The 20,302-nt window shown below is 39.5% G+C and overlaps 2 protein-coding genes and 1 non-coding gene across 4 annotated transcripts in view; 1 reads left to right on the forward strand and 2 right to left on the reverse strand.

Moving 5' to 3' along the window:
• DCP1A (decapping mRNA 1A) overlaps positions 1 to 20,302 on the reverse strand; it is a 49,877-nt gene that overhangs the window by 20,973 nt on the left and 8,602 nt on the right. Inside the window, exon 4 of the mRNA XM_032290222.1 lies at positions 4,452 to 4,518. Within this exon, the coding sequence (XP_032146113.1) occupies positions 4,452 to 4,518 (67 nt within the window). The remainder of the gene's footprint in view (positions 1 to 4,451; positions 4,519 to 20,302) is intronic.
• CACNA1D (calcium voltage-gated channel subunit alpha1 D) overlaps positions 14,376 to 20,302 on the forward strand; it is a 461,268-nt gene continuing 455,341 nt past the window's right edge. For both annotated transcript variants that reach the window (XM_032290211.1, XM_032290213.1), the window contains exon 1: positions 14,376 to 14,665. In XM_032290211.1, coding sequence (XP_032146102.1) covers positions 14,527 to 14,665 — 139 coding nt within the window. In that variant the 5' untranslated portion in view covers positions 14,376 to 14,526. The remainder of the gene's footprint in view (positions 14,666 to 20,302) is intronic.
• LOC116559651 lies at positions 17,824 to 17,892 on the reverse strand. The gene has a single exon (XR_004272554.1). It is a non-coding gene; the product is annotated as a small nucleolar RNA SNORD38 (small nucleolar RNA).

Consider the following 20,302-nt stretch of genomic DNA (forward strand, 5'->3'; position numbering starts at 1 on the left):
TAATAAGACTATTAGTTCTAAAACAAATGTAGAATGATGAGCTTCATGATAGACTGAAAGACTAGTATGGGATATGAGAATCAAACCAAATATAAATTCTTTATTTAATGTTCAGATATAGGCCACATCAGCCTGAATCCATCTTCATAAAGGACTCTGTCACACAGCCTGTTTTCTACCTTCCTCCTGACATGTTGCCTGACTTGGCCATGCTGGTATTTAACTCTTCCCTAACCCAGACTAGTGATTCTATGATTATTTTGGTTTAAGAGAATAATATTTCTTTCTTTTTTTTTGAGACAGGGCCTCACTGTGTTACCCAGGCTAGAGCGCAGTGGTGCTATCTTGGCTCAGTGCAACCTCCACCTCCTGGGTTCGGGATGCTTGTGCCTCAGCCTCTCTAGTAGCTGGGATTACAGGTGTGTGCCATGACGCCTGGCTAATTTTTGTATTTTTAGTAGAGACAGTGTTTCCCCATGTTGACCAGGCTGGTCTTGAACTCCTGACCTCAAGTGATCCAACCACCTTGGCCTCCCTAAGTGCTGGGGTTGCAGACATGAACCACTGTGCTGAGCCAGAACAGGTAATTTTATAAAGCTCACCACTGCTGAAAGCAGAAGCTGTCAGGGGAGGCATGGAAGGGACTCTCACATGAATGAGGCTTAGACTCTAAGGTCTCTTCAAATCCAAACTTATTATGAATAGCAACCATGCCATTCTCCTTTCCTTTCAAACACCAAAATATGCCCCTAAGATGTCTGTAAGATCAGGAATAAAGCTTACTTCCATGAGTTCTCCAAAGTTTACATAGTCTATGTGGCCAAACATTCAAACAACTTTTTCTTGTTACAAAGAGTTTCTGGTGACTAGATTTCCTCTTTAGGTGAGTCAACATTTTCCAAGTTTAGTGAGTTTTCAACTCTGCCACCACTGACCAGAGAATATCCAAATTTAGATAATATAGGTCTAGACGCTCACTTATTTTCCTACATAGCTTCTAGTTTTCATAAACATTGTTTGGAGTAAATCAGTTTTTTACTTGGAGAATCTTTATTATATTGTGGCTGTCAAAATAGTGATGGGAAGAATTGTATTTAAAAGAATGGGCACTGATAGACACATTTATTTAAATGCACAACATGCTAACAAGAATTGTATTAGTATTTTTGGTTAATAGAGGTGGTATTCTCAAACATGTAGCAAACAAACAAACAAAAAATATGTAGCAAACAGGCATATGCAGGCAGATTTAGAACAAAGACAGATAGTCTTTTTTAGTTCTGGTGACCTGAAAGGCATTTATCACAAAGTTATGGTAACATACAGTATTCTCTTCAACCATAAATAGGCCAGACACTTAAAACTCACTATTTCCAGGACTTCTAATACTATGCTGATAGAAAAAACAAAACTCACTATCAACAGTTTCACCAGGGTATTCTCTAATCTTTTTTTTTTTTTTTGAGATGGGATCTCACTATGTTGCCCAGGTTGATCTTGAACTCCTGGGGCCCATGTGATCTGCCCATCTGAGCCACACAAGTATTATAGTTGGGATGACAGGTACACACCACTGCGCCTGGCCTCTCTAATCACTTTCTTTTCTTCTCCTTTTTTTTCTTAAACAGAGGTGGGTCTTGCTATGTCAGGCCAAGTTGGTCTTGGAACTCCTGGCCTCAAGCAACCCTCCCAGCCTTGACCTCCCAAAGTGCTGAGACTACAGGCATCAGCCACTGTGCCCAGGCTCTAATCAGTTTTAATACCATACCTGCTTCTAGTCAAACAAGCTGGAAATTTAAGCAATTGTCCCTCTTTTGGGCATTTCTGGTGAAAGAAGACCCAGTGCTCTTCTTTTCCCTTCCAGCTTCCCATTTCTACTCCTCATCCTATTTTTGGGTTCAATAAAATATTTTTAGATAGGCCTTCAGTCTTCAGCTTCATTTGCCATTTGAAGTCTTGCATTAGGGGTGACACTTGCCCTGACAGATAAATGGTTTTCTTTCAATAGTAGTTAGAGCTAAAAGAGCCAGATCGTTTCACTCAGGATCCAAATGCCCTCATTCTGCAGGAGAAAGTGTTTAGATATTAATACATTCCAAAGTTTAGAAAAAATTCTGGATTTCTGGATAACCATGAATCCATAACCCTGTGTCTTCTAAGTAACCAGAAGTAAGCTGCCTTTTCTATCACTTTCAAAGCTAAAACAAGTGATCATCAAATAAATGGCTTTGTTGAAAAATAGTTTTAGCTGGGTAATGGTGGCTTGTGCCTATAGTCCCAATTACTTGAGAGGCAGAGGCAGAAGGAACCCTTAAGCCCAGGAGTTTGAGACTAGCCTTGGCAATATAGCGACATCCCATTTCAATAAAATAAATAAATAAATAAATTTTAAAAAGAAAAATAGTTTTATTTTTTTCAAGAGAAAAAGTGTTCTGAAAACAAAGTGTGGTTCTAGGGTGTCAATATTTTTTCAAGTACGGTGACTATAAGCTCATAGAACCATGTCCTCAGGGTGCACACAAGTAATAAAGATGAGCCTGCCTGGCAAGCTCACAGCCAGAACAGACAACAAAGCAGGGGGCTGATAATTTCCCATCAGGACATGTTACTAGTCCTGGATCGTAACCTGCCTTAGCCGCATCTGCCTTCTTTTACAATGTAAATACACCCTGGACTGAGATTTGGGTTAATTACTTATTTATACTTATTTATATTTCATTTAAAATCAGGCTGTTGGCATGGCACAGTGGCTCACACCTATAATCCCAGCACTTTGGGAGGCCAAGGTGGAAGGCTCGATTGAGCCTAGGACTTCAAAACCAGTTTAGGCAACATAGCGAGGCCCTGTCTCTACGCAACCCCCTAAAAAATTAGCTGATGGTGGTGCATGCCTGTAGTCCCAGCTACTCGGGAGGCTGAGATGGGACGATCACTTGAGCCCAGGAGTTTGAGGCTGCACTGAGCTGTGACTGCCCCACTGAGCTCCAGCCTTGGTGACAGAGCAAGACTCTGTCTAAAAAAAAAAAAAAAAAAGGCCGGGCGCGGTGGCTCAAGCCTGTAATCCCAGCACTTTGGGAGGCCGAGGCGGGTGGATCACGAGGTCAAGAGATTGAGACCATCCTGGTCAACATCGTGAAACCCCGTCTCTACTAAAAATACAAAAAATCAGCTGGGCATGGTGGCGCGTGCCTGTAATCCCAGCTACTCAGGAGGCTGAGGCAGGAGAATTGCCTGAACCCAGGAGGTGGAGGTTGCAGTGAGCCGAGATCGCGCCATTGCACTCCAGCCTGGGTAACATGAGTGAAACTCCGTCCCCTCTCCCTTAAGATGTGTAAAAAAAAGAAAGAAAGAAAATAAGATTAGACTATTAAAAAGTTTAAGATTATTTTATTTTAAACATGTAGATTAAAAACTGCAAGAGAGGAAACGGAATTCTGATTTGAAAGATGGGGATGGCGGAGTGGGGAGACAGGTCCACATTTCTAAGAAGAGTCAGGCAAAAACTGAAAAAAAGCAGAAGTGCACCAGAACACACCATCTACCTATTATAGCATTTGGCCAAGAGTTCTGTAGTCCCTCAGGCCCCCTGCAGCCCCATGTCATGAACTTCCAGAATCCAGACTGGCAGTCCAGAAATATAGATAGGTCACATAACGGTTGGCTTCTACAGACTAGCCTGAGAGAGGACAACGAACTGCCCTTTAGAACATTAATTCAAGGAAGATAATTTTCCAAATTTCAAGGTTCTGAGTCACAAAAAAATCTTCCGGAACACAAACCATGAGTGGATTGGGGCTTGCTAAGCCTAGAGTCTGTGTCAAAAACAAGTTCACTTAAAAGAATTAAATACAGATGTGTGTGTGAGTTCTCTATCAGGCTATCACATACAGTACCACTTGTTACAATGGAAATTTGGACAGAACCTAAATCAGAGCCACTGTATGTGGTCAGGCTGTACACCTGATGCAGATATCCTCTGGAGCCAGGCAGTCTGGCAGCCCTAACCTACAGGTCCAACAGCAAGATTCTGGTTAAATCATGATCTGTCTATACAGCTGGATACAAGGCAGCTGTCATAAATACTACAGAGAAAAATTTAATGCCCTGGAAAAATGCTGTTGACATGAAAAGCAGTATATACGGTATGATCCTATTTTTGTAAAAAACAATCACACGTATCTACTTAATATACACATAAAGAGTAGAAGGAAACTGAAATGTACACTGGGAGTAGTAAGATAATAATTAGATATATTTTAAAGCTTTTCTGCCTTTTCCAAGTTTTTGGCGTAAAAAGAAATTGGAGAAATATATGAGTTAGTAGACTTTAGTAATAAAAGAAATTGGAGAAATACATGAGTTAGTAAACTTTAGTAATAAAAAGAACTGGGAGGGGATTATTTTTCATTTCTTACATACCATCAGTGAAATTTATGCAGTAATATACTTACTTAGCCATGAGTTTTGCTATGCGGTGACAGTCATTCTTGTCATAAAACCAGATACTGTATATCGACACTTGAAAAACAAAAGGAAAAAAGATAAGAGGAAATAAGGTTTCAACATTTGGGTGTATGTTAATAATATATTATCACCATAGAATGTCATTCAATATACCATCAGACCCTCAAATTGTTAATAGTCTAGCTAAAGGAAACAAACATCTCCTCCCCAAATTCTGTTTAATAAAATCAGAACAGGTAAAACATTCAGATAAAAACTGCACAAAATAGTTTTAGACATTATCACCAGATCTCAGTGAACCTAAGATGTTACTAAGTGTAAGATGCAACCATTATTTATGTACTATCAAGCTTTCAGGAAAAAGGCTGCCAATTAAACTAAGACTCAATTATATTGATTGTAAGATGCATTCTAAATTGGTATTAAAATTGTTGCCAGGTGCGGTGGCTCACACCTGTAATCCCAGCACTTTGGAAGGTGAGGCAGGCGGATCACTTGAGAACATGAGTTCAAGACCAGCCTGGCCAACATGGTAAAACCCCACCTCTACTAAAAATGCAAAAATTAGCCAGGTGTGGTAGAGTGCTTGTAATCCCAGCTACTCAGGAGGCTGAGGCAGGAGAACTGCTTGAGCCTGGGAGGCAGAGGCTGTAGTGAGCTGAGATCATGCCACTGTACTCCAGCCTGGGCAACAGAGTGAAACTCTAACTTAAAAAAAAAAAAATCTATATATCTATATATCTATATATATATCTATATATATAAATGTTTTACAATACAAAGCTTTCAATGCCAGTTCTCTATCCATCCTATGACTGACTTGTTTACATGTGAAACAGACTCAGTTCAGTCTATTGTACTTCTTATCCCATTCTTTTTATTCCCAATATGATGATCAGTTCAAAGAAAGCCCTAAAAAATTTTGCTGCAAGATAAATAAACTTTATTAAAGATGGCAATATATAAAAGCTACTGTAAATGCTTTTTGAATAAGGTAGACTAGAAAGAAATACTAAACATACAAGCTGAAACAGACACATGGATGGATAAGACCAATAGCTACCATGTGTACCCATATGATGACACTCTCAGCTTAGCACAGCTTGTACCTTCTTAAATGCTTACAATGAGTCTGGGCGTGGTGGCTCATGCCTGTAATCCCAGCACTTTGGGAAGTGGGCGGATCACTTGAGGTCAGGAGTTCAAGACCAGCCTGGCCAACATGGTGAAATCCTGTCTCTACTAAAAATACAAAAATTAGCCGGGTGTGGTGGTGGCACCTGTTATCCCAGCTACTCAGGAGGTTGAGGCAGGAGAATTGCTTGAATCCAGGAGGCGGAGGTTGCAGTGAGCCATGAGCATACCACTGCACTCCAGCCTGGACAACAGAGTGAGACTCTGTCTCAAAAAAACAAACAAACAAACAAACAAAACAAAAAAACAAAAAAAACAAACTTACAATGATTCTCTGGCACCGAAAAGGCAGGTACCATTACCATTATGCATTTTTTAAAGAAACCATTAAAACTTTTTATTTTGAAATAATTGTACCTTCACATGCAATTGTAAAGAACAGAAAGATCTTGGTGCCCTATAAATTGTTTCTGCCAACGGTAAGATTTTACAAAATTATGGTATACTATCACAGCCAGGATACTGAAATCAGTCAAGATAGAGAAATTTCCATGGCCACTAGGATCCCTGGTGCCCTTTTACAGCCCACATCCACACTGCTCTGGCCCCTCCCCTGTCCTTGACTCTTGGCAAATAAGAATCTGTTCCCTGTTTCTACAATGTTATAATTTCAGGAATATTACATTATAGAAGTGAAACCACAGAAGTCATAGAAGACTGCTATTCATTCCAAGCTGGCTGTAATGAGGTCTTCTTTGCTATTTCTGCTCCACTGCCTTCATGAAAGGGAGACACAGAAGTCCCCTGGTGGCCAATTATTATTAGCAGGGCTTCCAATCCTTGCCAGTTTTGCTGGGTGGGCCTAGTATTGCCGGCAGGACTCTTGTTCAGCTTAGGAGATGAATGAGCCTACCCGGGCCACCTTCTGTTGCTGCTAGCTTAAAGGTCAAGAAACTCCAGGCCCAGGCCCACTTCTTATGCTCAGTGGGGGTTTATAAGACACTTTGCTGCTGCTGTTCTGCCAGTTCTGGGTTCCTGACCAGATCTTCCTCTTTTTACCTTTTAGAGTTCTCCAGATTGTCTCTTGTGTCATTTCCAGGTTTTATAGTTGTAAGTAGCAGGGAAAGACAAGTCTATGCTACTTGGTTTAATAGGGAGTCTCATTTTGCATTTTTATGGATCGGAATAGGGGTTAACAGAGAGACTGTAACTTATTAACAAATGAGAGAAAAAAAATCAGTCTCAGAACTATAAGTATAACTTGGGTCAGGCCGGGCATGGTGGCTCACGCCTGAAATCCTAGCATTTTAGGAGGCCGAGGTGGCTGCACTACCTGAAGAAAGTCTGGGCTCACCAGTCTCTGAGGTCAGGAGTTTGAGACCAGCCTGGCCAACACGGTGAAACCCCATCTCTACTAAAAATAGAAAATTAGCCGGGGATGGTAGTGCATGCCTTTAGTCCCAGCTGCTCAAGAAGCTGAGACAGGAGAATTGCTTGAACCTGGGAGGCAGAGGTTGCAGTGAGCTGAGATCACACCACTGTACTCCAGCCTGGATGAGCAAAATTCCGTCTCAAAACAAACAAGCAAACAAAAAACAAAACAAAAAAACAAACCAAACCACACCAAACCAAAAAAAAAAAAAAACCCCAGAAAACAAACTTGGGTCTTCTCACTCCTAGGCCAGTTATCTTGTTACTATATTTTTGTTGCTGAAATCTCATTGCATTGAGGCCGGGTGCGGTGGCTCACACCTGTAATCTCAGCACTTTGGGAAGCCAAGGTGGGCGGATCACAAGGTCGGGAGTTCAAGACCAGCCTGGTCAACATGGTGAAACCCCATCTCTATTAAAAAAAAAAAACCTTCAAATCTCATTGCATTGAAATAACATTGCAGTTTTTTATAGGAACAAAAAGTTAGTGAGCTTCAGTTATGCTCAATGATTAAAGTGACACATAAAAGAAAGTCTATACATAATTAAGTTAAAATGCACACTAAGAGGGTGCCATAGAATATAGGAAATAGAAGTGCTAGCAAAAGAGACTTTAAATAAATCAAAAAATCATTTTTAAAACTATTATTTGAATTCTATAAAGATATTATCAGTATATATCAATTTAGAAAACCACTGCTATTAAAATTATTTTAATGGTAAATTATTTGTTTCACCCTGAATTAAGGCCATTATTCCACAAAAGACTTCACGCCAAATCATAATTTTAAAAGTTCCCTTCTCAACAGAAATATAATTTTGAGTCTATTATTATGGTAGAGTTAATTAAAACATTATTGATACGCAGAGCAAGTGAGTGGCTTCATTTTAATGAAGATCAATGGACGAGACTTTTTTTCCTACCCTGTTTATAAAGGGCTTCTCTGGCAGGGAAAAACCTCTGATTATACTAAAATTGCCCTAAATCTTTGGAACCTGTGTCTGGCCACGTGTCCAGCAGGTGGCTGCACTACCTGAAGAAGTTCAGGCTCGCCAGTCTCTGAGCCTTCAACCAGCTAGGAAGAGTTTTCCATGTTTGGAATCCATTTTCACAGTGCCTCTTTTGTTCACAGAATTTCAAAGCACTCTGAGTGCTCCAAACAGAATCAAAATCCAATAAATAACAAATAATTTTGGAATGTTTTACATGACGGTAAGACAAATTCACTCAGCTTTAACATCTCAATGGAAGGAGCACAGAATCAGCCTTGTTAGAGAGATAATTATTAAGCATTATCTACTGCAGGGACTTGGTTATGCTGTTCGCAGCTAAGGCTTGCTCCAACTACAGTAAATCAGATCAGGGCTTTAAAAAGACTCCATATATGGCAATTACACATGACCACCTTTCTTGAAATATGCATCTTCCAAGCTTGGCTAATGAACACCCCAACACCAAAGTCCAAATACAAAAATTTGTTTTCCTTCAATAAGCTATATAAATCTGGACACATCAAAACAATTCACAGTGATAAGAAAAGTTTATGATATGCAGCTGGGCACGGTGGCTCATGCCTGTAAACCCAGCACTTTGGGAGGCTGAGGCAAGTGGATCACCTGAAGTCAGGAGTTTGAGACCAGCTTGGCCAACATGGTGAAACCCTGACTCCACCAAAAATACAGAAATTAGCTGGGTGTGGTGATGCACATCTGTAATCCTAGCTACTCTGGAGGCTGAGGCAGAAGAATCGCCTGAACCCAGAAGGTAGAGGTTGCAGTGAGTCAAGACTGCACCACTGCACTCTAGCCTGGGTGACAGAATGAGACTCAATTTCAAAAGAAAAGTTAAGTTTATGATATACAACACATCAGGCTCAGAGAGGCACACACTATTTTTTCTGTGCTAAACAGAGGTAATTGTGTTTTCACAGGGGCTTCTAAATCGAACTCTTAGAAAAGAACTCCTTATCAATAATCAAAATAAGTCCATCAAAGCTGTCAACTTATTTTGAAAAACCTTCATTTAAGATGCCCCCTTGTCCTTTGAAGAAGTACAATGTAATTTAGAAATAAGACACATGCCTCTGCTTTTGTGTATTATCAAATAAACTGCCTGAAAAGAGCCAAACACTTTCAAAGGCATGTTTGCAAAAGAAATAAAGATAAGGAAGCCATATTGATAGCTTAATGGGTAAGGGATAAGAGTCACACTCAATTCTGCCAAAAGCAGACCTGTAAAGGTTCAGACACGCATCCAAGAATCAGCTCTGTCTGCCAACATATCAAACGGTCAGTGCGTGCAACTGGCAAGAAAGCCCAGGTTGCCACGGAGCCTGTCATTGTCACTCATGAGGAAAGACAGACAAGTTCACCAGATAGCTAAAACTGCAGAATACCTCCTCTGCAAACCGAAGCTAAGCATTCTTCCCTCAAAAGAACCTATACTCTAAGGCCCAATACATTCTGCCAACAATTCACTTGCTGAAATAAATTTCCCTGACTATGCCACAGAGAATTTAGGCTTTTGGCAAAACGGTATTGCTTTGCTATGGCAAATGATGGCACACTGTTTTACAAATGGCCTTTCTCAAGATGAATGAAACTATTTAGTTAATGGATACCTTCTATACATTGTGACCACTAACAGCTATCCTAAGTCAGTCATGTTGTATAGGTTGGCTGGGTGTGCTGGCTCATATCTCTAATTCTAACATTTTGGGAGGCTGAGGCAGGAGGTTAACTTGAGCCCAGGAGTTCAAGACCAGCCTGGGCAACACAGTGGGACCTTGTTTATTTAAAAAAAAAAATTTTCCAGGCTGGAGTGCAATGGCACAATCTTGGCTCACTGCAACCTCCATCTCCTGGGTTTAAGTGATTCTGCCACCTCAGCCTCCCAAATAGCCTGGATTACAGGCATATGCCACCATGCTCAGCAATTTTTTGTATTTAGTAGTGACAGGGTTTCACCATGTTGGTCAGGCTGGTCTTGAACTCCTGATCTCAGGTGATCCACCTGCCTTGGCCTCCCAAAGGGCTGGGATTACAGGCATGAGCCAACACACCCAGTTAAAAAAATTTTTTTAATTAAAAAAAAGAAAAAAGGAGGTGTGATAGGACATTTCATTGCCTTTAGGTTGTAGTTCCACAAAAAATATCAAGATGCAAGTAAGAATATCAAAAATTAAATGTCTCATTTGCTTTTCAAATGAAGGCCCCTTTCTTTTGAAAATGTGAAAAATGGGCCAGGCGTGGTGGCTCACGCCTGCAATTCCAGCACTTTGGGAGGCTGAGGCGGGTGGATCATGAGGTCAAGAGATCGAGACCATCCTGGTCAACATGGTGAAACCCCGTCTCTACTAAAAATACAAAAAATTAGCTGGGCATGGTGGCGCGTGCCTGTAATCCCAGCTACTCAGGAGGCTGAGGCAGGAGAATTGCCTGAACCCAGGAGGCAGGGGTTGCAGTGAGCCGAGACAGTGCCATTGCACTCCAGCCTGGGTAACAAGAGCAAAACTCCGTTTCAAAAAAAAAAAAAAGAAAATGGGAAAAAATAAAACTAATTACAAAAATAAAAGGTATTTGAACTATTTTGTATTGAGAAATTTTAAAAAGAAGAGTTTTGAGTAAGAGTTTTCTATTTCCTTAGACACGTTTAAAAATCCAGCAACCTTATGATTTCATGTAATACTTCACAGTTCTCATCTAGAGAGAGGTACATGGCTCACACAAGATCAAGAAAAGCCAAATTAATTTGGTGTCTTTGTAAAATCCCTTGAGTCTTCTAGAGATGCTGTGAAATGTCACAAAAACAGAGCTGGGAATCACTCTCACACATATGTTGTCTTTGTGATTCATTTATTATTTAGATCTGACCTACTTTCTAAAAGTATCTGAGGAGGCTAGAGATTTTCTCAGAATGGTGCCAAGGCGAAAAGGGGGTTTGATAAAAAGCTTTTTGGTGGTGATGTTAAGAGTCATAAAATTTATTTTTCCTGAAACTTTGTGCTTGAGAAAATAGAGAAAAAAAGTTATACAATTTCTAAAGATGATACTGACAAAGATCTCTTACATCAGGAAACAAAAACAAGAAAATGGGCTTTGGGTATAGACAAATGCATTTTTTTTTATATGAAAATGGAATAGGTATATAAACATAAGTCAGCCCTAGCAAATGAAAAAGCAAATGCCTCTGCCTTGGCAGTTCATTTCTTTTAAGACAAGAATAAGCCTGGAGGTGCTCCAGGAATATCAAAAGGTTAGGAAAGAGTGAGAAGAGGAGAAAGCCTCTAGGGTAGAGGGGCAGAAAACACACACACAGGGAAAAGGATATGGAGCCTAAGACTGACTGACGTGGGATCATAACAGAGTCTGACATGTTACAAACACTTAGGTGGGTGAGATGCTGTGTATCTGCAAGTAATGCTGGAAAATGTGATTTAATTATCTTTGCAGCTTAACCCTTTTGGCCAAAAAAGCCACTCATTTCAGGCCACCACAGAACACTAATATGGTAGAGAAGGAGTCCAATTTCTAAAATTTAAATTGTAATATCTACTTATTGAATATTGAACACTGATTAAAAGATTTAGGCCAGGTAATTTAAAAATGCTACTCTTCAAGGTCTTCAGTGTATCATCTAAAACTTTGGTGCCTCTGTCTAAATTAAATCAAATCTGAATATATTAACCAGAAATACTTCTTCCACAATCCCATTAACATTATAATCTCAGTACAGAATTCAGACACATGAAATGACCAATGAACTTCTTTAGGGATTAGGGAAATAAATCCAACAATATCACAACTGATTACGTTTTACTCTTAAACAATGGGCTACCCTAAATAAAACAAGTGAATTGCATTAGGGTTTTGCCTTTGCTGTTAGGATTTACATCTGCTATTGCCACACAGTACACACGACTCCTTAAAGTACAGCTTCCAAAGTGGGTGGTGTAAATCAGAAGTCCCTAACGTCAGGACCATGGATTGGTACTGGTCTGTGGCCTGTTAGGAACCAGGCCTGAACCAGGCACAGTAGGAAGTAGGTGGCAGACAGTAGAGCATTACCGACTGAGCTCTGCCTCTGGTCAGATCAGCTTAGGCATTAGATTCTCATAGGAGCTCCAGCTCTACCGTGAATAGAGCATTGAGCATGTGAGGGATCTAGGTTGTGGCTCCTTATGAGAATTTAATGCTTGATGATCTGTCATTGTCTTCCATCATCCCCAGATGAGACCATTTAGTTGCAGGAAAACAAGCTCAGGGCTCCCACTGATTCTACATGATGGTGAGATGTGTAATTATTTCATTATATATTACAATGTAATGCTAATAAAGTACACAATAAATGTAATGTGCCTGAATCATCCTGAAACGATCCCCCAATCCCTGTCCATTGAAAAACAGTCTTCCACAAAACTGGTCCCTGGTGCCAAAAAGGTTGGGGAGTGCTAGTGTAAATAATTATGGTTCTGCCAAATGTCAGACATGTCTGACACTCCCACTGGTAGTCTAGTCGCTCTAGCACCCCACACAAATATTATTTTTATCTATCATAAGGGAGAGAGAAAGGCAGGAGGAAGCAGGGCCCTCGACCTCCATGGAGTTGAATTCCTAATTTCCTAGGTGTCCAAAAATCTGCAGTTAGAGAACTGGGAAATAGGTCAGATGGGGTGTAAGTAAGGAAAAAAGGAGGAGGAACTTCTTTTCTCTCCTTTCCCTAACTTCTACTGTTCCACATATTTTTCTACCAATTTGCTAATCAATCATACACAGCAGGGCTGTAAGCACAAATGCTCGTGGAGTATAAGAGATCTCACAGTGTGGCGGGATCAGTGATGAATGTGTCTTACCTACAATTCTGGCTGACTGTAGTATCTGCAGAAATCCAAGTGCTGTGGCACATAATTGTAGGTAAGATATTTCTTGTGACATCATTTTGTCACAAAAATCAGAAATCCAGGTATGGATGTATAAAATATGCTAACTTATAAATGTTGGTAACAAATGCTTAGCCTGTGCTTTCCTTTTATTAAAAAGAAAAAGCTGGCTGGGTGCCATGGCTCACGCTTGTAGTCCCAGCACTTTGGGAGGCTGAGGCGGGAGGATCACTTGAGGCCAGGAGTTTGTGACCAGCCAGGCCAACGTAGTGAAACCCCGTCTTTATTAAAAATACAAAAAATTATAGTCAGGCTTGGTAGCATGTGCCTGTAATCCCAGCTACTGGGGAGGCTGAGGCAAAAGAATCACTTGAGCCTGGGAGGCAGAGGTTACAGTGAGTCGAGACGGTATCAGTGCACTCCAGCCTGGGCAATAGAGCAAGAATCCTCCTCAAAAAGAGGAGGGGAGGGGAGGGGAGAGAAAAAACTGAGCATGCCTGGAGGCAGCGATTTTGTAAGTAACTCAGAACTGCTTGGATCCTCCAGGGCACTGAATCCAAAGGGCCCAGTCTGGAGGTTTATTCTGCACACTCCAGAGGAGCTTTGATCTTCTTAGACTAGTGGCTACTCTGTGTTTCAATTTTGACATACACAGATAACTTCACCATGTAACTCAAGGTGAAACATACATATTACACATTAACATCATTTTGTCACTTAGGTATAAATAATGATTTCCCTTATGAGTTCTCAAAAGAAAAAACACATGAAAAGTATTGAATACTTAACATGATAATTATCTAAAAGGGATAAATTGTTAACTTTACAAATCTTTACAATTAAGAACACAATAAAAAAGAGATAAAAAGTGCCTTTATCTGACAACACTACCTGAGGGGAGAAAAGCCAGTAATTAGTGAATCATAATGAAAATAACCTGCTTTGGAAATTCTGAAATGTACATGGATTTGCAAAGTTAAGAAGAAGGCACTTGGTAGAGGCTCTACCAGAATACTAAGCAGTGCCTACAATGAGACAGAAAGCAATATATGTATTTTTAAAACATTTGAACTGAGTCAGACTCAGTCACTGTGTCTTAGGTCCCCCTATGTTTTTGTGGTGTTTTTACCTCTTCAATCTACAAATGTGGCAACAGCAAGGCTCTTTCCTTATCTTGGTCCAGAAGGCCAGACTAATGCAGTTGCCACAGACTCTTTCTCCTTCACTGATTACAGAATCATACCAACCACAGCAGTGTGCAGCTGATGGTGGAGGACTGCCTTTCTTTCTTCAGACTAAGAAAGAAGTACTGCACTGAATTCAAAATTCTCAAAGAATGAACCATGGAACTTTTCTTGTTTATGAATTCCTCTTTCAGTTTGGAGGTAGAACTCACATCTTTTGATGGGACAAATGATAAACTTATCTTCTAAGGAAATTTCTTGTGCTGTGCTTTAAAAATCTGAAGATTTGCTCCACATGCCAACAGCCACCTACCATCTCTACTGTTCTGAGTCTTGCCCTTGAACTGAGAAAGGACGAGCAGAGACAAAAAAAGCACACACTGCAGCATTTCTTCTACTAAAACTTTCCATTTGGCAGCGGCATTTTCAACACTATGGAAATGAATCTTCCTACTTTTTCTAGTGATCTAATTTTAATTAAAAACGCTCTGTATCAAGAGATTGATGCCCGATATAAAGGAAAAGTGATAAGTGAAGCAGAAACAAAGGGGTACTTCTCTCTGGCTTTTGAAGGTAAGTTCTTAAAAATATTAAATAGCAGTAACATTTAACATTTTAAATTATACTTACTGGGTAATTGGTTTTTTTTGGTTAAGCAGGCTAAAGAGCAACACACTAGACTAGTAGCTATATGACATTAACGCTTTTTTAAGGAAATTTCAGATTAGCTTTTACTCACATAGGATCACTTTGAAAGTGTTTCATACAAACCACAAACTTGTAATAGTTTAAACCCGTCAAAGTAAAATAAAATGCAGGCTATATCTGCGTTCTTTTGAAAAACTGAAAAGGGCTTTGTTCATTTTCCCAAAACTGCTTTTGTATTTATAGAAAACATTAAAAAATACAAAAAGTGGCATTAAGTGGAAGATACATGCCTTAGGGTGTTACGTGAAGAAAACATTGAAACCTGTTCTTAAATGATTACCTTCCAGTATAAAAATGCCATATTTAACATGCACATAAAGTGAAATGATCATTGTTTTTGGTTAAAACTACCATTACACACTGGTCTATAGAGAGAATAAGGTTAGGTCTGGGAAGAGAAAATCAGGACTATATACTCTTTGCAAACAATGGATGAGTATTCCTGCTGAAAATGACTAAGAAAAAATATGTACATGCCCTTGTTGTCTCTCTGGTAGATCAGATTCTCACTATTACTAGCGCAGTCATTCAAATTTACAACCAATAACTCTCAAATCACAAACCTTAAATCATTAATTTTTATCATTAATCCACAGGGGGTTGTTTTCAGAATAAACATGCATAGCTGTGGGCTTAATGTAGTAGCATATTTCATTAAGAATCCTGATCCGGCTGGGTGCAGTGGTTAATGTAATCCTAGCACTTTGGGAGGCTGAGGTAGGAAGATCACTTGAGGCCAGGAGTTGGAGACCAGGTTGGTCAACATAGCAAGACCCTATCACCACAAAAAATTTGTAGAGACGCTATCTCTATTTAAAAGAAAAAAATTTACCTGGCGTGGTACTTTACACCTACAGTCCTAGCTACTCAGGGCAGGGGCTGAGGGCAGGAGCTGAGAAGGGAGGATCATTTGAGCGCTATAGCCTGAGCAACAGAGTGAGGCCATGTCTCAGAAAAAAAAAAAAAAAAAAAAAAAAAAAAAAAAAAGGATCTTGACCCTTACTAAGAAGGCAGAGTTCTGACACAGGAAGCTCTAATGCACTTTAGTAACTTCAACTTATAATTTTCTAAGAAAATACAATAGAACATAAGGATTAAAAAAATAAATAAAATTCTTTAAAAGTGCACAATAATCTATCTGGTATAGCAGCTGGTAAAGTGCCTGACAAATGACAAATTCAATAAATGTCACTGAATTAAGGTAGGTATCTGAGTTAAATTACCACCTTGGTTAAAAACAAAGTAAAATGCAATATTGAAATAGTTTTGGCTAAAGAAAATCATTAAATGCCAGAACTAATTTTATAGAGCTTGATGGTACCACAAACCTATATCATTAATACTTTCAATTAATCAGGTTATACTGTAGACTGTCTAGCTGTGAGAAAGAGAAAAATCAGTTCTGTTTGCTTTTACAAGTCATGCGCCACAAATGATGCTTCAGTCAGTGACAGACTGCATACATAACAGTGGTCCCTTAAGATTATAATACCACATTTTCACTGTACATTTTCTCTTAAGATATATTTAGATGTACAAATTTTTATCAACATGTTACAACTGCCTATCATATTCAGTACAGTAACATGCCATATGGGTTTGTAGCCTTAAAGCAATACCATATATTCTAGGTGTGTAAGTTATTTCATTTAGGTTGAAATCACAGTGAAATTTATATCATTGAGGTTGAAATCACAGTGAAAATCAAAAGACCTTTGACACTGGTCTTGGGGAAAAATATCTTCTAACAGAAGTATTACTCAGTGAGATGTGCTGCTTGGAGCAGGTATGTATTGGGTTGGTGCAAAATATTTGTGGTTCTTGACATTAACTGCAAAAACCACAATTACTTTTGCACCAACCTAACAGTGAGGTTGTCAATAGTTATGCCAAATAGTTAGTACATTGTGTAAGTACACTCTATGATGTTCACACAACAAAATCGCCTAATGACGTATCTCTTAGGACATATCCCTGTTGTTAAGTGACTGATGACTGTACTTTGTTATTGATTCACATGCTAGGTTTAGATTCTTAAAAAATTGCTCAGAACACGTTTACAGAATATTCTTGGGGCATTTTGTAATCAATTGATCAATAAGCATATAGATATTTAAAAAAGATTCCCCATTACTACTTTTACTTTTAAGAGGTGCCCACAGTGAAAATCAAAAGACCTTTGATACTGGTCTTGGGGAAAAACATCTTCCAAGAGAAGTATTACTCAGTGAGGTGTGCTGCTTGGAGCAGGTATATATTGGGTTGGTGCAAAATATTTGTGGTTCTTGCCATTACTTTAACTGCAAAAACCACAATTACTTTTGCACCAACCTAATAGTGAGGTATGTTGCTTGTAGCAGGTATGTATAATAGGGAGGTATGTTGCTCACCGCCATGCTGAGTAGTGAATCACAGAAGCATGATTTCTTCATCACAGAAGAGTGGAGACAAGTTTCCCTTGAAGATTAGACCAGAAGGGTATGAACCCTATAGCTGCCTTTTCAGAGGCTGGTCTCCATATGGAGAACTAACTGTCCTAGTACCATTTACTGAATAGAACACTCCTCTCAGCATTTTCTTTAGATGTGATGGGAGAGATTTTTAGTCTGTTGGCCCAATTATTTTATTTATGAGTCCATTTGAATCTATGTATTCCTAAGTAATTTTTATTAAATTGTGTTTTTCTAGGAAACTGTCTTAATCATCCAAGTTTTAAATTTATAGGCAAGAATTTTTCACAGTGGCTTGTTTTTAAAAACGCTGCATTCTCTGGCTTTAGCTGCAACACGTTTGTATTTTTATTCCTAATACTGCATATTGTGCCTCCCCTTGTTCTTTTTACGGTTGTTGGTGGATCATGTTACAGAGAAGTTTTTTGTTTTGTTGATCTGCTCTATTCTATTGAAATTTCTACTTTCCGAAATTAATTTCTACTCTTTTATTTTCCTTCAACTTTACTCAGATTTCCCTATTTTCCTCCCTAACTTCTTTGGCTGAATGGCCTATATGCGGTAATTCTTCTTTCTCCTCAGACATACTTTATCATCACTTAATGTCAGTAGCAGAACTGGACAAAATTTTCATCGCTGAGAGTAGCAGGTTTTTTTTTTTTTTTTGAGATGGAATCTCGCTCTGTCGCCCAGGCTGGAATGCAGTGGCGAGATCTTGGCTCACTGCAACCTCCACCTCCAGGGTTCAATCAATTCTCTGCCCCAGCCTCCTGTGTAGCTGGGATTACAGGTGCCCATCACCATGCCAGGCTAATTTTTTTTTTTTTTTTTTGTATTTTTAGTAGAGATGGGGTTTCACTGTGTTGACCAGGCTGGTCTCAAACTCCTGACCTCAGTTGATCCACCTGCCTCAGTCTTCCAAAGTGTTGGAATTACAGGCGTGAGCTACCGTGCCCAGACTTTATTCTTTTCTTACATTTGCTGTTCTTTCTTTTTATTTTATTTTATAATCTATATCTGGTAGTTACATCCATTAGAGTCTCCAGTTTCCATTCACTAAAGTCTTTGGGAAGGGCTACATAATACTGCTGTTTGTTATATGCTACCCTTCATTCACTGCGAAGTATTTCCTTATATATTCAGTAATTTTAGACCACGAGACATATCTGATATTCCTGGGCAACCTGGGCTAAGGAGGTATCTTGCCAGAAGGGTTCTGCATTTGCTTCTCCCAGATGCCCTAGATTAATAACCAGCTGATAATTTCTCGACCTGGGTAAGAAATGATACCAAATGAATGGTACAGCTTGAACCTTATATTTTTATGAGGGAAGTTCCATGGTTATTTTTCAGAAAGACATCTTCCTTCTAACCCAAAGCCCAATTCTATTTTAATTATTTTTAAAATTGAGATGGAGTCTCACTCTGTCTCCCGGGCTGGAGTGCACAGCATGATCTCGGCTTACTGCAACCTCAGCTGTCCGGGTTCAAGCAATTCTCTTACCTCAGCCCATGCAGCTGGGACTACAGGCACATACCACCACGCCTGGCTAATTTTTTTGGTATTTTTAGCAGAGACAGGGTTTCACCACATTAGACAGGTTGGTCTTGAACTCCTGACCTCAGGTGATCCACCCGCCTCAGCCTCCCAAAGCACTGGGATGACAGGTGTGAGCCACCACGCCTGGCCAAGACTTCCCATTTTTAATATATACGGTATATATTTTCCAATGTATACCTCATGCTTTCTAATAATGGCCTTTCAACATTTGAAAATAATACTTGTTAAGAGAAACAAAGAGTCTGCAGCTTGTGCATGGTACTATCAGAAGGGATAGGAAGAAGCATATCACAGGCCTGCATTATAAGAGAACCTGGATAACACTGCCATCCCCAGGACTTGTTCACTAATGAGATCATTTGTTGAGTGTAGGATGAAGACACAGTCTATGATATTTTGTCTTTGTAAATGCCTAACAAAATACCTTACTTTCATGATGGCCTTTTAAGATAAATAGGTCAAATCAGTGGTTTAAATGATTTAGCCAAGGTTGTAGTCAGTAAAATGGCAAAGCCCAGAATAGAATTCTTATCTGCAAACTAAATTCCATGCCAAAAGAGTGTTACCATGGCAAAGCCACCCTCAGGGATATATTCTGCAGCTTTTGTATCTAGAAATCATTTGTAAGTTTCAAAACGGAATGACTAAAAAGGAGGCATAAAAATCTAATCCAAAGCTTCCCAAGTAGTTGTTTGATTCAGGTATGGCACAACAAAGAGTATGTGAGCACATGAAGTCACACTTCAGACTTCCATTGTTTAGAATACAGCTGCCAGCACATACAGCCATGTAAACTCAAACTGATTAAATTTAAATAAACTAAAAAGAAGTGTTCCGCATTTGCACTAGCCTCATTTCAGGATACTATATTGGACAGTGCTTATACAGAACGGTCATTTTACCCGATTGCAAAGTTCTAGTGGATAGCACTGCTCTAGAATATGGACTGATGAAGTAATTTTATTGTTACAGTAGAGTGGAAAGAACATTGGCCTTGAAGCCTAAAAGACCTACTCTTGAATTCTGCATCTGTCACTTACTACCTTTGCGAATCTTGAGCAGGTGCCTAAACTTTGAGCATCTTGTTTTCTCAATCTGTAAGTTGAGGATCAGAAATAAGGTGCTAGAAATATCACTACCACTCAATAACTCCAGAATTTATAAACTCCCCATTCGTCACTGCAGTCCCACTGGGGTCTTGTGGCTGCCAAAAGGCCCTTGCACAGAATAAAAATACAGTTTCCAAAAGATTCGAGAGGTTGGACATGGTAGCTCATGCCAGCACTTTGGGAGGCCAAGGCGGGAGGATTGCTTGAGCCCAAAAATTCAAGAACAGCCTGGGCAACACAGTGAGACCTTGTCTTTTGAAAACCACCACCACCACCACCGTCACCACCACCACCCCACAAATATTTAAGAGAATCACCAAACCTAAGCCCTTAGTCAGTGTATGCATTTTATTTGTTAAGATTTTATCTTTAGAAATTAAAA

Source organism: Sapajus apella, unplaced genomic scaffold (assembly GCF_009761245.1).
Source record: "Sapajus apella isolate SASKATOON/1434 unplaced genomic scaffold, GSC_monkey_1.0 scaffold23, whole genome shotgun sequence".
NCBI classification, from domain to species: domain Eukaryota; kingdom Metazoa; phylum Chordata; class Mammalia; order Primates; family Cebidae; genus Sapajus; species Sapajus apella.